Below are 16,388 nucleotides of genomic sequence, written 5' to 3' on the forward strand. Positions count from 1 at the left end.
GAGGCTCAGCACAACCAGGCGACATTATCCCTCCAAGCCATTCTCTCCTTCAGCAGGTGCCCATCTTCCCCCTTACTCAGATACTGGGAGTCCATCAAACACGGATCCTGATAGTGACTGGCCTGTCATTCTGTGAGCAAGCGGAGAAGGCAGCCTCGCTTTTAGATTGCCTTCCTGTCTGTCTTCAGGCCTTTTGAACAGATGAGTGAGTGGCCACAGGCTTTAGATGAGCTGTCTGTCTTCAGAGAGCTGGCGTGGTGGCTGGGATTGTCTTAACGGTCGTCAGTCAGGACTTAGCGTAGCTACCTGCCAGTCAGGTCCGACCTGCCCAACAGGGAGGAGGAGAGAGCGGAGAACTGGCCCTGCCGCTAGCTGTCTTTATCTCACTGCTGTTTATTTAAACGACACTCCGTTGGCTTTGATGTTACGTCCTCGCCAATCCAGTGGCTTCACACATATCCAATTACCAGTTATTATTTGTGCAACCAACAGAGGGAGTAATTAGTGAACTGCTTCAGCAATAAGAGCAACATTCCGACCAATAAAGTGAAATTGAAAGTAGCGTCAGGTTGAGTGTTACTGGAAAACCTGATCCCGCTGGAGGGTTTGTTATGGGAGGAGCCTAACCAGGCCACATGCTGACAAGATGAGAGCATTTAGCTTTGTCTCCTGTTGCAAAGTTGCCATCTACAATCCCTTAGGTGTGTGTGTGTGTGTGTGTGTGTGCGCGCGCGCACGTGCGCGCGCGTGTGTGTGTGTGTATTTTGATCATAATGTAGGCTTACCTTGGCAGTTTTTTTCTCTCTCCGTAGAGCTAGGAGTGTCTGTAAACAGGATAGTGAGATAGATACACGCCCATTCTCTCTCTCTGTCTCTCTCTCTCTCTCTCTCTCTCATACAGTCACACACACAGGTGAAGGGCGTATCTCCTTACCTCACACGAGCACAGTGCAGTGTGCATCGCTGATGAGTGGTGCGTCAGGATCTGTGTAGTGGGTGAGAGAGGATCTTTGTGGAGGGTAGTTGTGCGGTCTTTTTGCCAGTCGTTGTGGAATGTGTAATGCACGGTGCAGAGCTCCGGGAAACCTCAGGTAGTGCGCTTCATGTTCCAGGTATATCCTGTTCCTGTACCCGGGCTTTTCTGGGTTCATGCAAAGCAAATTTAACATGGACATGCTTGACATTTTCAGGTAATGGGGGGAGGAGGGGGGAAATGATGGTGGACCTGGAGGCGTTTTTGGTTTCCGAGGTGGACTCCTTTTGAGTTTAATTCTTTTCAAGGACTTTTTTGTGTGTGTGAACATGAACATGTTGTTCTGAGTCTGCCCACCACTGACACACATACTTCATTCTCTTTTTTCTCTCTTTTTCCTCTCATCTTCTGCGCCTCCCTCTCTCTCTCTCTCTTTTCTCCCTCCCCCGCAATCTCTCTCTCTCTCTCCCCACACACCTCGTTCCTTCTGTCTCTCTGCCTCTGCAGGGGAGTCGAGCCAGGAGCTGGGCCCCCCTCCCTCGGTGGATGAGGCAGCCAACACATTGATGACGCGCCTGGGCTTCCTTCTGGGAGACAAAGTGAGCGAGGGGCCAGCCGGGCCCCAGTACACCATGGAAGAACCCGAGGCGAGACAGGTAACGGGCTCACTAATGCAGCGCACATCATCAGAAAAGACATTTCATCACATCCAAAAATCTGCTTTGATGATGTAATCGCTGATTGTGAGTTTTAAATGTGTTTGAAGCTGTAAAAAATAAAAAAATCTTGAAGCTTTTAACCCCCCTACAGAATTCAACATTTCACTTTTTTCTTTTTTCCTTTTTTTTATAGACAAAGAGCCTGAATGATGAGGCCAAAAATATTTGAATCTTATGGTGTCACTATATCAGGCATGTCCAAAAGTCCGGCCCGCGGGAGCAATTGCGGCCCGCGGACTGATTTTAAGTGGCCCTCGGCTTGTCTCTCAAAATATATATTATATATATATATATATTATATATATATATTATATATAATACAGTGGAATCCCCTTATAGTGATCAACCGCTTATATTGATCAAAAAGCATTGGTCCCGAATCATTCCTATACACATACTGTTTAAATAGTTCACTTATAGTGATCAATACTCCGCTTACAGTGAACATTTTTGGCCTTCTCCCACCTGAGAACAATGGATTTTTTTTTTACTACAGTAATTGTATTATGTTTTGACTTACAAACTGCCAAAAATGAGCCAAGGAGATACAGTAGTGATACAGTAGTGATACAGTAGTGAATGATACTCGCATGTCTGTCTGTGGAGCGATGGCGGCGTCTCGGTCTACACTGAAGGCCTAACTTACTGTATGGATTTCTAAAGTCAATAACATTCCTTTACTTTATATGTACTGTATTCATGTAATACATACAAATACAAATGTCAATTAGATGGTAATCTGCATGATAATTAAAGAAAAATTTAAAAAAATCTGTTATAATGATCTTCCGCTTATAATGATCAATTTGACCCGCCCCAAGGTGATCACTATAAGAGGAGTGCACTGTATATGTGGCCCTCCACACAGTATTGGTTAATCAAGCAAGTTCAATTTGCATTTTTTGTAGACAAGCACCAAGTAGCAACAATGCAGGCAGAACTAATGCTTTCAGATGGTAAACAAAATCCTTAGCGTACAATTGTATCGTATATTTTTTTCCCCTCTTAAAGGAGAATTCCTGTTTTTTATACCCCAGACCTTATTTCCAGCTTAAAATATGATGTTTTACTCACCCAAATAACTTTGGTTGGTTTCATTCTGATCCCCCTAGAAGATATTCAGATCCGAGTAGAGTCCTGGAACTGGCCAAAACAGGCGTAAATGGGGCATACGTCCTTCACACTGTAAATATCGTATTTTCTGTCACGTCTCGGTTTATTATGGTTGTTATATAATTATGAGAACATGAGTTAGCTATGTAAGTCGGCAGAGAGAAGTGGTCCCCGGGAAATTTGGTTAGTACGTGCTACTTGGTCTGAAAAGTTTGGGAACCCCTGCCTTAGATGAATGGTTGTTGTCAGAGAACCTGTATGCATTAACCCCTTTCATGCTGTTGACATGGTTCACCCGAATCATATTTTCTTACGGTATTTGTCAATTTGACACATTTTTGATTTTTAGAGATTTGCAATTTGAAACTTGAACAAACACAGCCGTCATCTGATTTGATCTACTGTGCTTTTGACAGCTATCTTCTTAATATCCGTCTCTGCTTTGACAGATCTTTGGAAATCAGGATAGCGAGATCAAAAGACAGCTCAGTAAATTGCCTTCAAACACAAAAGTGTTTTGGATTCAGAATCCCTCTGTGTGTCGGCGCTGAGCATTAAATGTCTGCCCATCTAATTCAGATTTTTTATATAACCAATACTCTGTGTAGCTTAAACTTTGCTTATTGCCAGCATTCTTCTTGCGCTGACATGCAGCGGGTTAAGCTTCACATTTCTCTGCACTGCTGAAAGCTTTCTACAGTATTTGTGTCTTTGGCAGTTCCGCCTCAAACAGCTCTTGGCACAACAGGCCTGCTCTAAGCTCGGCAGCAGATGCCCTGTTTCCTCCACCTAACTTGATTTGACAGGTATGAATTTGCCGAACGGGGGGAAAAACAGCGGTGGCGGAGAGACACAGATAGGAAGGCAGAGGGGCGGACCTGTTGCTGAGGCATTGAAGGCAAAGCCCGTATGGGTCTGCACTAAAGCAGCCTGGATCAGCGAGTAGACTGATGCACTGACCATGCTTGATGACCAGTGGGGGTGTTTTGAGTGAGAGAGCTTTATTCGAGCAGCTCCTTTTAGAGATGTGAGTCATGCTAGCACCCTACTGCTGCGTCATGTTCCCACAGTACAAACTTATTACTTTTCCAAATACCGTCCTCCCTATTAAAAATGGTTTGATGTACTTTATTAACCACCACCAAAACGGACAGGGAGTTTCCGCAAGAGGCCACCTATTAAGAGATAAGAGAGTGGACTTTTGTTGTAATTTTTTTTTGCTTAGATGGGATGCATGTAATAATAGACACACAGGCTAACATGTTAGCAGGCAGCACGAGAGACAGTAATAATAGATACACAGGCTAACATGTTAGCAGGCAGCACGAGAGACAGTAATAATAGATACACAGGCTAACATGTTAGCAGGCAGCACGAGAGACAGTAATAATAGATACACAGGCTAACATGTTAGCAGGCAGAACGAGAGACAGTAATAATGGACACACAGGCTAACATGTTAGCAGGCAGCACGAGAGACAGTAATAATAGATACACAGGCTAACATGCTAACAGGTAGCACGAGAGACAGTAATAATAGACACACAGGCTAACATGTTAGCAGGCAGAACGAGAGACAGTAATAATAGACACACAGGCTAACATGTTAGCAGGCAGCACGAGAGACAGTAATAATAGATACACAGGCTAACATGTTAGCAGGCAGCACGAGAGACAGTAATAATAGATAAACAGGCTAACATGCTAACAGGTAGCACGAGAGACAGTAATAATAGACACACAGGCTAACATGTTAGCAGGCAGCACGAGAGACAGTAATAATAGACACACAGGCTAACATGTTAGCAGGCAGCACGAGAGACGGTAATAATAGATACACAGGCTAACATGCTAACAGGTCAACTCCTGGTCCAGTCACTTATCATCTCTCGCCTGGACTACTGCAACGTGCTCCTGGCCGGCCTACCTGCCACCGACATCCGACCGCTTCAGCTCATTCATAACGCTGCAGCCCGTCTGGTATTCAACCAACCCAAATTCTCTCATGTCACTCCCCTCTTCCAGGACCTCCTCTGGCTTCCCATCTCAGCTCGCATCAAATTCAAGACACTGGTACTGGCCTACAGGGCAGTACACCAGTCAGCTCCCCTGTACCTGCAATCTATGGTCAGGTTCCAAACCTCTTAGCGCTCCCTTCGCTCCTCCACCAGTGCAGGTCGCCTCACCCCTCCTTCGCTACGGGGGCTCAAAAGTCGCTCATCCCGATCTCGACTCTTCTCATCCCTGGCACCTCAATGGTGGAACGAGCTTCCACCTTCGGTCAGGACAGCTGAATCACTGCCGATCTTTCGGAAAAGACTAAACACTCACCTTTTCAGGCTCCATCTGGGCCCTTCTTGATCTAACTTCTTTCTCTTTCTAAAAAAAAAGAAAATACTAACCTAAACTAAACTTACCACTGTTGCTTCAGAATTTGTAGTTGTCATAGACTGTGCTCCATAGTTGGTTGCTCTATTGCTGACAAAAATGTGTTATTGTAAGTCACTTTGGATAAAAGCGTCTGCCAAATGACGTAATGTAATGTAACAGGCAGCACGAGAGACAGTAATAATAGATACACAGACTAACATGTTAGCAGGCAGCACGAGAGAGAGTAATAATAGATACACAGGCCATCTGGGCACTTGCAGGGGGCTGCTAGCTCGCAAGTGATCGCTAGAGATGCTAGCAGTCCCTCTTGATGCCTACGTCAGCATATCCAAGTTATTAATTCTTCACACTATTTACAGTCAGGTGACAGCAGAGACAGCCACATTGATCAAAGACACTTTGGGAAATAAAAAATGTAGGTTGAGAATTGGTTTAGCAACAAAAATATGTGGCTTGGATTAGTTTGGGCCTGAGCCCCACTTCTGTCTCCTATGAAGACTTTGGTTTATCAGTGATCTAAAAATGCATGTTTGGGATGAGCATGGGATGAGGCCTTTCCCCACTAGAGCGTGTTTTCATGTCTCGGTATCTATCTATCAAACGCCCCGAGTGCTGCCATCTTGCTTTTGGCGTGGCTGAATTCCTGCAGTAGCTGGTGTCTCTGCTGCAAGCCCTGGCCAGCTGAGGGAACAAGGTGACCTTAACTCTCAGAGAGTGCGCTTAATTGCCTCCTACTCGCTCACTCGCTCCCTGAATAGAGGAAACGCTCCAAGTTGAATCCAATCCCCCAGAGCACCACCAGGCGGGGTTCATTAGCCCAACAGATAGAGCTGCTGTGGGTGGACATAGAGCTTTGTGTGGGTGGACATAGAGCTTTGTGTGTGGCTTTGTTTGTATTGGGGTCAAGCTCCTGTGGATATGGCAGTTTAGTGGCTCCTGGACAGCAATGAGTCAAAAGACTCAAAAGAGGGCCTGACTTAATCTCTCTCACTCTCTCTTCGCATACACTCACTCACCCAATCTCTCTCTCTCTCACACACACACACACACACACACACACACACACACACGCATTGCATATCAGATCACCGTCACTTATTGGGACATAGACTTACATTCATTCCCTCGAGACTTGAGCCCCTGACAGTCGGCCGCCGGCCATGTCTGGTCATCAGTCGCTCTAGTATTTGCATTATGTCGCGCACCGTTTGATCTAGTCAGCGTTGACGGAGGCTGGTTGGCGGTTTTCCCGGCCGATTCAACATGTTGAAATCAATCGTCACAGAACTTATTTTGAACAGATCATATTGACATAGGCAGAATTAACAAGTGAGCAGTCCCTAATGTCCCTAATGATCCGCTCGTGTTTCTCCAATCGCCTGCATCGGTTCGAACTTCCTCTGGTCTGATGTGTCGTCGCCCCCCCCCCCCCCCCCTCCCCCCCCCCCCCCCCCCCCCCCCCCCCCAACTTCCTGTGTCCATGTTCTGTGGGCATGAATTACAGATTGTTTATGGTGCATTTGCAGAATGTAGAAGAGACAGTCCAGCTTGAGAGACTAGTGTTTCTAGTCGTGACTCAGTGGGTGCTTTGTGTATTAAAAAACACTCCATGTTAATGTTAGCTAGTCAACTAGCTTGTGCTGCCTGTCACTGAGGTACATAATGCTAGTAGTAGGAGGGGGTAGGGGTTGTGCAGGTACTGGTGCCTAGCTAGCCATTTCCAAGTAACGTTAAAATACAGAAAGTTCATCCTTTATTTTACGGCTGCATTTAAAGCCCTGTCATCCCAGTTACAATGGGGAATTTTACTTTTTGTTTTTTACAGGCATTTTGCCCCGAGCCCCCGCTAATTTCTGACCCTGTTGGATGGAGTGAAACTGTGGCTGTAAAGCATTGCTCAAAATGAATATTAAGGTTAACTCTACAATACGGATTTTATTTTGAAAGCCCTAAAGTGGAAGACCTACTTCTTACATTATTGACGCTCGATGTTGGAAAGTCGTCTCATCCTAGGAGAGAGTTTTTTTTTCTTTTTTCTCTTGGCATATTCTGTCATTTGGGTTCCATTGGACACAATGTAAAGACAATTTAAAGTCAAACTGAACCCGTAGTGGCGCGTGGGTCGGAGACTGAAAACTTACTGATAACTTGTCTAATAATAATAACTTGTCTGAGATGACAGGTTGAGAGGCGGGTCATAGTAGCATGTTGATGATTTGATTTGACAATTCTGGGGACTGGCTTTGGCATTGGCCAATCCTGGCGTGTTCCACCCCAAAATCGAGTGGGATTCAGCGTGTTGTCGTGCTACGCGAGTGGGATCCGCCGAGTACCAGGCAGCCAGCTACTTCTGTGTGGAACGAGCGGACAATCCGATGCATGGGTGCTGCCCGTCCGCCTGGAATCTCCAAGGGGCGACCCCTGACAACCAGGCTCTCAGGCGCGCACCATTATCGCTATTGCGGTAAATACAATATTCCTGGAATGCGTGTTTTAATGAGCCAGTTACATTTCTTTGCATTCTCAGACATTACCGTTTGATTTATTTAGTATGTTCCATACAATTGGCCAAGTTAGTAGTTAGTTTATGGGATAGGAATTCTGTCAGATGACAGGCACTAGCCGCCATTTTCTCCTTTATTTGGAAGAGAAAATTATCCTGAAATGAAGATTTGATTGACAGCTGCCATGTCGTGATATGATTGGTTGAAATGGGGTAGAAATTTGATAGTACTAGCCTAGGTGACGTCAGGTAACGATTACTGTTATGAATGTAATCTTGAAAAATGAACTTTTGATGTGAAAAACTAAACTGGCATACATTATTAAATAGGTGCACTGCATACCCAGGTATTTGAACTAAAATAAAATAAAATTCATTTTTGGGTTCAGCTCGACTTTAAAGTCCCTGGAAACCAGAATATTTTTTTTTTTATTATTTATCATTTTGAGTTCATCACATCACAGGAACCTATGTTAACAAGCCACCAGCCAAATTTGAACGATGATGAACGTCGCAAAGTATATGAATTTAGGTTTGACAGTCATGGCAAAAGTCATGAGAATCAATTCGATTTTAGAGTGTATTTTCTCCCGCGGACTGTGTGGGCGTGTCCCGTCTGCAGCAGGTCTCCTCCGAGAGAGAGGGAAACGGTGAGAGAGAGAGGAGAGAGAGAAGGAAAGAGAGATGGAGTGTGTGTGTGTGTTCGCGTGTTGCTCGGCGCTGACAGAGAGGAAGAGATCTCTGCCGCTGCGAGTGCACAGCGCTACTGTGTGTGTGTGTGTGTGCGCGCGCGCGCGCGTGCATGCGTGTGTGTGATTCGATTAAATCTTATGATGTGATAAGATCATGCATTTTAGCACCGCGCGCACCGCTCTCTTCAATGAGGAAATGGAAATCCAGACCTTGTAGAAAAGTGTCGATTTTTGGGGTTAGGGTTGAAAGTAATGTAAACTACTTTCTAGGGGTGGGAATCACCAGATGCCCACGATACGATACTGAAACGATACTTGAGTCACGATACGATAGTATTGCGATACTGCGATATTTTCGATATTGCGATATATCGATATTGCGGTATATTGAATATTGCGATATTTCGATATATTGCGATTTCTTACTTTTTCAACTGCAAATGATGTCCCCAAAGGAAAACTTTGTCAACATCTGGTTTATATAAGAACAATTTTTCAGTCTGTACATCTGACTTCAACCATTATATTGGAGCAACATTGTCAAGTAGACAGACCAACAACTTTCATAAAGTCATGTCATAGTTGCATGCACCTGACAAACTGAACTGTTTGTTACAGTCTACTTACAGTCCACCTTAACTGGATGTGTGTGTGGACTACTGTACTTATGTAGTTTTTGCAACTTCACTTCACTTACACAAAACATTTTGTGCAGCCCATTCAGTACTGGGGAATTTGTAAATGACTGTTATGACAAAACTGTTACTGTTAAAACAAAATGAAAATATGCTACCGTTTGTTTACTGCTGGCCTTGGAACTAAAGTTTATAGTAGCCCGGTGGCCTGGCATGGCCTGCATTTTTTTTTTTTTGCAATATCGATACTTGGCGTCCAAATATCGATACAATATCGTCAGGCAAAATATCGCGATACTGTGGTGTATCGATTTTTTCCCCCACCCCTACTACTTTCTGAGGCACACAATTACTCACATAAGACCCTAAATGTAATAGTTAGAAGGTTTTTGTGGATTTTCGTTTCCAGGGACTTTAAAGCAATTAGCCTGTGGGAAGCACTGACGTCGTTAAATGACCATTCCCAGCGGCTGTGCTATTTATATCACGTGCCATTAACAGCTGATCCAATAAATAGCCATGTGGTTTGGCTGTCACCGCCCGCCTTGTCACGTTTACACCAAAGAAAAATCCCTTAGTTTGTGGATATTAGTGGCTTTTTGGGCCAATCTATAAAAGGGGCTCAAGTGTTCACGCCAAGGCCAACTGGGACTGATGAGGATGTGTGTGTCTTGTCCATATCTATGGTGCATGCATGTATTTTGAGTGTGTGTGTGTGTGTGTGTGTGTGTGTGTGTGTGTGTGTGTGTGTGCGCGCGTTTGCGTGTGTGTGAGTGTGCTGCACACAGCAGCAAATTGCACGCAGCACAGTGTTTTTGTCCCCTGTGGTGTGTTTTTCTCCCGACCTGAGCCCCACACAGAAGAAGGTCACTGCAGGGTGCCCGAACAACGCTGCCACAGCCACCAGCCACTGAAGGGAAGCGAGCAACAACTGGATATAGCACGATGTGTGATTTCACAGTTTGATTCACTTGCTATTGCCACACAGCGCCATGAACGATCACGAGGCAAATTGAGCTCCGTCAGCGAGGGCGAGACACTTCACACCCATCTTGTGCACCATCAAAATTCATTATGGTGATGTAGCCTACAGCTCTACAGAAAATCAATCCCTCCAAATAATGTTCTTTATTGAGCCGTATCTAATTAACGTAAACAATCTAATCAATTCTCACACATCTCCTACAACCCCCTCTCGTATTCAGGAAGGCCTATACGTCATCGCCATAATGTGTACAGGGGTTGAACTTGTTTTTGGAAATGCCACACTTCTGTTTGTTTCCACTAGGGGATTGCGGTTTGCCTCACATCCCTGATATGTAGCCTCTGCTATCTCTTTGTCTTTGCAAGTGTGCTGCTACTGTAGAGATGAAGGCAAACGTATTCCCTCGCACTCCTTACCTGTGCTCAAAGAAACTTGCTGAAAAGTACATTTTGTAAAGACATTGTAGTTTACTACAAGTGCAACTTGCAGGTGCTATTGATGTTGTTGAGTTTGCCACAGTAATAGTCGTTGAGTTTGTGTGTGTGTGTGTGTGTGTATGTGTCAGGGTGGGAATTTGGTCATTTTAGGGGCAAGGCCATCTGTCCTTCTGTGTCGCAATTTCTTGAGGGCACAAAGACCACATGCCAGGGCACAAAGACCATTACTCTATTGACATCGTGAAGAGCGATGTTTCTGAAATGCGTGTTAACCCATTGATACCTGATGCAGCATTTGTGTGTGTATCCCTTTAAGACCGTGAACCGCGGTCTTAAAGGGATACACACACAAATGAGGGATATACACGCAAATGCTGCATCAGGTATCAATTGGTTAAAATTGGTAGAGCCAATGACACATCCTTTGCATAGGGCGGGCTACAGTGAACTGAGACCACTGATGCTTCTCAAGCAACTTGACAGTAGCAGGCTGCTAGCAGGGCACTGCCAAGGTGGCCTTAGGAATCTCAGGGCATCACGGCCAGAGGGAGGAGGCCATGGCCTCCATGTAATTCCCACCCGTGTGTGTGTGTGTGTGTGTGTGACGTGTGTGTGTGTGTGTGTAGCTTGCTGCTGTCCTCTGCTTCTGTTATGTAACCTTGTTTTTGAGTCTTTTATTTATCTTATTTGTGAAGCCCTTTGTAAGCTATGTTTCAGGTAAATGCTATACAAATACAAGGGTTAGTTATCATAGGTTGGTATATGTGTGGTGGAGACTCTCTGACTGTACTCACTGTGTGGGTATCGCAGCTGGAGTTTGAGCTTTTGTGTGGCATTTTTCTATTGTAAATGGCTCAGACGTCAAATGCTCAGGCATTGTACATTTACACCAGCGTGCGCTGATGGAAAAGTTGGGACAAAACAACGCATTTAAAATGTTTGTTTCCGTGCCTCCCAGGGTCAGAACCAGAGGATCAGCCCCTGCTCCACCCTCACCAGCAGCACTGCCTCCCCACCTGCAGGCAGCCCCTGCTCCACCCTGCCCCCCACCATGCCCGGCCAGGCCTGTGCCTACGGCTCCGTCACCAGTCCCACCTCCACCCTGGAGAGCAGGGACAGCGGGATCATAGGTGAGACCACCACCTAGACACAGTAACAATTCTAACACATACATGTACCATATGCATGTAGAACACACAGAACATACTCTAGGCACAGTAACAATTCTAACACATACATGTACAGTACTGTGTGCATGTAGAACACACATGACCATATTCATGTTTATTGGAGAATGCGGGCGGCGGGCGCAAACTTGGTTGACAATGGTCATTAGAATACAATACAATCCACCATTGGACCATATATTTTGGTGTTTTTTTAATATGACAGTAGACAGTACTTTATTGTCACTTCATGGTACAAGTATATATATACATAATATATATACAGTATATAATTATTTCTGCATCGGAGCTCGGGGAATGCTAGATTGTGAAAACAAAGATGTAAAAGTAGATTTATAGCAGTAAAAGTGAAAAGCAAAACAAGAAGCCAAAATAAAAGCAAGTCTATAAAAGTGAGTTTTAAGAAGCAAATTAACGGAATGAGTCAACGCCTACGCTCCTCAGACAGTTTGTTCCAAAGCCTAGGAGCTCTGATGCCAGAGGCCCGGTCACATCTAGCTGTCAGGCTGCCAGAGGGACTCGTATGAGGGTTCAAAGGATTGTGATGTAGCTGCTTGGTGCCAGACTTGTCTGTGCCCTAAAAGTAGACACATGACGTTTGAAAGTTAACTTTAGGTGAGTTACATACATGCAGCATGCATGCAGCATCACAACAATGAGGCAGGTCTGCATTCTTCAAATCCTCCCCTCTTTGCCACACCCCAACGAGCTGCTGTGTGCGTGTTGCTGCTGCAGCCACCCCAACAAGCTGCTGTGTGCGTGTTGCTGCTGCAGCCACCCCAACGAGCTGCTGTGTGCGTGTTGCTTGTTGCAGCCACCCTGACCAGCTACTGTGTGCTTGTTGCTTGTTGCAGCCACCCTGACCAGCTACTCGGAGAACATGGAGCGAGGCGGCAAATATGGCGAGGGCTCCCGCGGCAACCTGAAGCTGTGGCAGTCCCAGAAATCTGGCATGGACTCGTTCCTGTACCGGGTGGACGAGAACATGACCGCCTCCACCTACAGCCTCAACAAAATCCCCGAGCGCAACCTGGAGAGCATGTCCTCCCACTCCGCCCACTCCATCCCCCTGTACCTCATGCCCCGCCCTAACTCTGTGGCTGGTGAGTCTCCCCCATCGCCCCCACACACACACACACACACACACACACACACACACACACACACACACACACACACACACACACACTTTGTCGAGCTATTCTGTACCTTTCTGCCAAAATTGGATTGAACTCTTAATGTGTAGTTGTACTAAGCCCTATTTCTGTCTCCTCTGCTGCTACTAACTCCCTCTTTACTCTCTCTGTCTCCTCTGCTGCTACTAACTCCCTCTTTACTCTCTCTGTCTCCTCTGCTGCTACTAACTCCCTCTTTACTCTCTCTCTCTGTCTCCTCTGCTGCTACTAACTCCCTCTTTACTCTCTCTCTCTCCTCTGCTGCTACTAACTCCCTCTTTACTCTCTCTGTCTCCTCTGCTGCTACTAACTCCCTCTTTACTCTCTCTCTCTGTCTCCTCTGCTGCTACTAACTCCCTCTTTACTCTCTCTCTCTCCTCTGCTGCTCCTAACTCCCTCTTTACTCTCTCTCTGTCTCCTCTGCTGCTACTAACTCCCTCTTTACTCTCTCTCTCTCTCTGTCTCCTCTGCTGCTACTAACTCCCTCTTTACTCTCTCTCTCTCTGTCTCCTCTGCTGCTACTAACTCCCTCTTTACTCTCTCTGTCTCCTCTGCTGCTACTAACTCCCTCTTTACTCTCTCTCTGTCTCCTCTGCTGCTACTAACTCCCTCTTTACTCTCTCTCTCTCTGTCTCCTCTACTGCTACTAACTCCCTCTTTACTCTCTCTGTCTCCTCTGCTGCTACTAACTCCCTCTTTACTCTCTCTCTCTGTCTCCTCTGCTGCTACTAACTCCCTCTTTACTCTCTCTCTCTGTCTCCTCTGCTGCTACTAACTCCCTCTTTACTCTCTCTGTCTCCTCTGCTGCTACTAACTGCCTCTTTACTCTCTCTGTCTCCTCTGCTGCTACTAACTCCCTCTTTACTCTCTCTGTCTCCTCTGCTGCTACTAACTCCCTCTTTACTCACTCTCTCTCTGTCTCCTCTGCTGCTACTAACTCCCTCTTTACTCTCTCTGTCTCCTCTGCTGCTACTAACTCCCTCTTTACTCTCTCTGTCTCCTCTGCAGCTACTAACTCCCTATTTACTCTCTCTGTCTCCTCTGCTGCTACTAACTCCCTCTTTACTCTCTCTGTCTCCTCTGCTGCTACTAACTGCCTCTTTACTCTCTCTGTCTCCTCTGCTGCTACTAACTCCCTCTTTACTCTCTCTCTCTGTCTCCTCTGCTGCTACTAACTCCCTCTTTACTCTCTCTGTCTCCTCTGCTGCTACTAACTCCCTCTTTACTCTCTCTGTCTCCTCTGCTGCTACTAACTCCCTCTTTACTCTCTCTGTCTCCTCTGCTGCTACTAACTCCCTCTTTACTCTCTCTCTCTGTCTCCTCTGCTGCTACTAACTCCCTCTTTACTCTCTCTGTCTCCTCTGCTGCTACTAACTCCCTCTTTACTCTCTCTCTCTGTCTCCTCTGCTGCTACTAACTTCCTCTTTACTCTCTCTGTCTCCTCTGCTGCTACTAACTTCCTCTTTACTCTCTCTGTCTCCTCTGCTGCTACTAACTCCCTCTTTACTCTCTCTGTCTCCTCTGCTGCTACTAACTCCCTCTTTACTCTCTCTGTCTCCTCTGCTGCTACTAACTCCCTCTTTACTCTCTCTCTCTGTCTCCTCTGCTGCTACTAACTCCCTCTTTACTCTCTCTGTCTCCTCTGCTGCTATTAACTCCCTCTTTACTCTGTCTGTCTCCTCTGCTGCTACTAACGCCCTCTTTACTCTCTCTCCCTGTTTGCTTTCTTCCTACATGACCTTATGGACACTGATTCCCTGTCTCTTCACTTGTGTGACTCCTGTGACGCAATTTAGGTTCTTAATTTTCACATTTTCTGCAAGGAAGAGCTATTGTTTTCAAAAGTCCATCCAATTATCTTGCCATTTTGGATGGCTGTAAATGGGCGGTGGTATTTTGTGCAACTCTCACATCACAGCTCTCTGGTGGTATGGATTCAAAGCACATAGCAGAACACTGCAGTCAGGGAAATGGCTGTGGCAGAGGAACACAGACCAAAGAACATCACATGAGACAACTGGCCTTTGTATTGCTTTAAGTTAAGAGGTCTCATCGATTAGTGTGTCTAATTGTAGACTATGGCTCGCCTCAAATAGGCTCCCAAAAGTAATGGTAAACACATCAGAAAAATAAATGTCAGATTCATAACTGAGGGAATTGAGGGAATCCTAATGGGCCTGATTGCATTATTGTTCTCATGGTCAGAGTGGCTGTTCTCGAAGATGAGCTCTATTATGTGCTCCTCCCACTCCCTCCTGCAAAGTGCGTATGTATTTGTGCGTGCGTGTCTATTTGGCTAAGCGCTGTGATACGCCTGAGGAGGCGCGTCACTGCAGCTATGACCTTCTCTTTATGCTGGTCATGTTCTGCTGTTTGACACTCCGGCTGTCTGGCAGCACAGCCACAGATTACATTCAGCCTCAATCTCCTCCCCTCAATAAGCAGGCCTTCAAAGGAGACTGAGTTAGCTGGAGACCGCTTAAAAGAAATAACATCACCTGCAGATAAGACACACACACACACACACACACACACACACGCGCGCGCACATACGCACGCGTGCACACACACACAAAGCGAGTGAGGTAGGGGAGGGAGAGGAGGATAAAAAATTAGAGGTGATTTTTTATGAAGGCATTTAGATTTGTCCCTGGCAGTCTCTCGCTCTCTCTCGCCCTCTCTCTCTCTCTCTCTCTCTCTCTCTCCTATCTCGTTCTCTCTCCCTCTGCCTTTCCTCCACAAAGAATGATAGATGATGCAGGGATGGGAGGCTGAGGATTGGCTGGGCTCACACGGCAGTGGAACATCAAAGCCCCGCCCCCTGGCATTAACTGTTTCTATCCCCCAGAGTCACAGAGAGGCCTGCTTTGATGTTGGAAGAGAGAGAGAGAGAGAAAAGGAGAGAGGGATTGATGAGAGAGGGAGAGAGATGGACGAGAGAGAGAGAGATATGGAGGCAGAGCAGAAGACGACAGGGGAAGGAAAGAAGGAGGAGGAATGAGGCTATGACCTAATGAGGCCCTGTGTGTTGGAAGAGCTTGAGATGATGGGAGGAGAAACCATCTTGACAGTGGGTATCCCTCTTCTCTCTCCACTCTCACTGCTATTTCCGCTCACTTGATGCAAGCAGAGTTGAACAGAATTGATAGACCAGCCTTTCCTTTCCATCAATTTTTGTATATACAGTATATATACTGTGTATATATATATATATATATATATATATATATATATATATATATATATATATATATATACTGTATATCATTCATTCCATGGCCTTAAAGTACAAAAGCAGAAATGTACCTTAGTCATTCAATGCTGGCATCCATACAAACGTTCAGCCTTGGAAAAGAAGCACGTACTCCAATCCGGTGAAATTAAGAGAAATCCAGGTTTAGTTGTCATGGAGTGTTGTAGTTGGGTTTGGGGACCCACCGCCTCCTAAAGCGGCCACTGTTAAGACATGCCATGGAGGAGGAGCCACTGTTAAGACATGGCCATGGAGGAGGAGCCACTGTTAACACATGGCCATGGAGGAGGAGCCACTGTTAAGACATGGCCATGGAGCCATGGAG

At 45.8% G+C, this 16,388-nt stretch overlaps 1 protein-coding gene across 1 annotated transcript in view; it reads left to right on the plus strand.

The window, feature by feature from the left end:
- The first annotated feature begins 1,015 nt into the window (after window positions 1-1,015).
- tanc2b (tetratricopeptide repeat, ankyrin repeat and coiled-coil containing 2b) overlaps window positions 1,016-16,388 on the plus strand; it is a 71,070-nt gene continuing 55,697 nt past the window's right edge. Inside the window, exons 1-4 of the mRNA XM_083634576.1 lie at window positions 1,016-1,091; window positions 1,481-1,629; window positions 11,407-11,578; window positions 12,490-12,738. Of these exons, the coding sequence (XP_083490702.1) occupies window positions 1,061-1,091; window positions 1,481-1,629; window positions 11,407-11,578; window positions 12,490-12,738 (601 nt within the window). The 5' untranslated portion in view covers window positions 1,016-1,060. The remainder of the gene's footprint in view (window positions 1,092-1,480; window positions 1,630-11,406; window positions 11,579-12,489; window positions 12,739-16,388) is intronic.

Source organism: Poromitra crassiceps, assembly GCF_964638095.1.
Source record: "Poromitra crassiceps genome assembly, chromosome: 4".
Taxonomy (NCBI): domain Eukaryota; kingdom Metazoa; phylum Chordata; class Actinopteri; order Beryciformes; family Melamphaidae; genus Poromitra; species Poromitra crassiceps.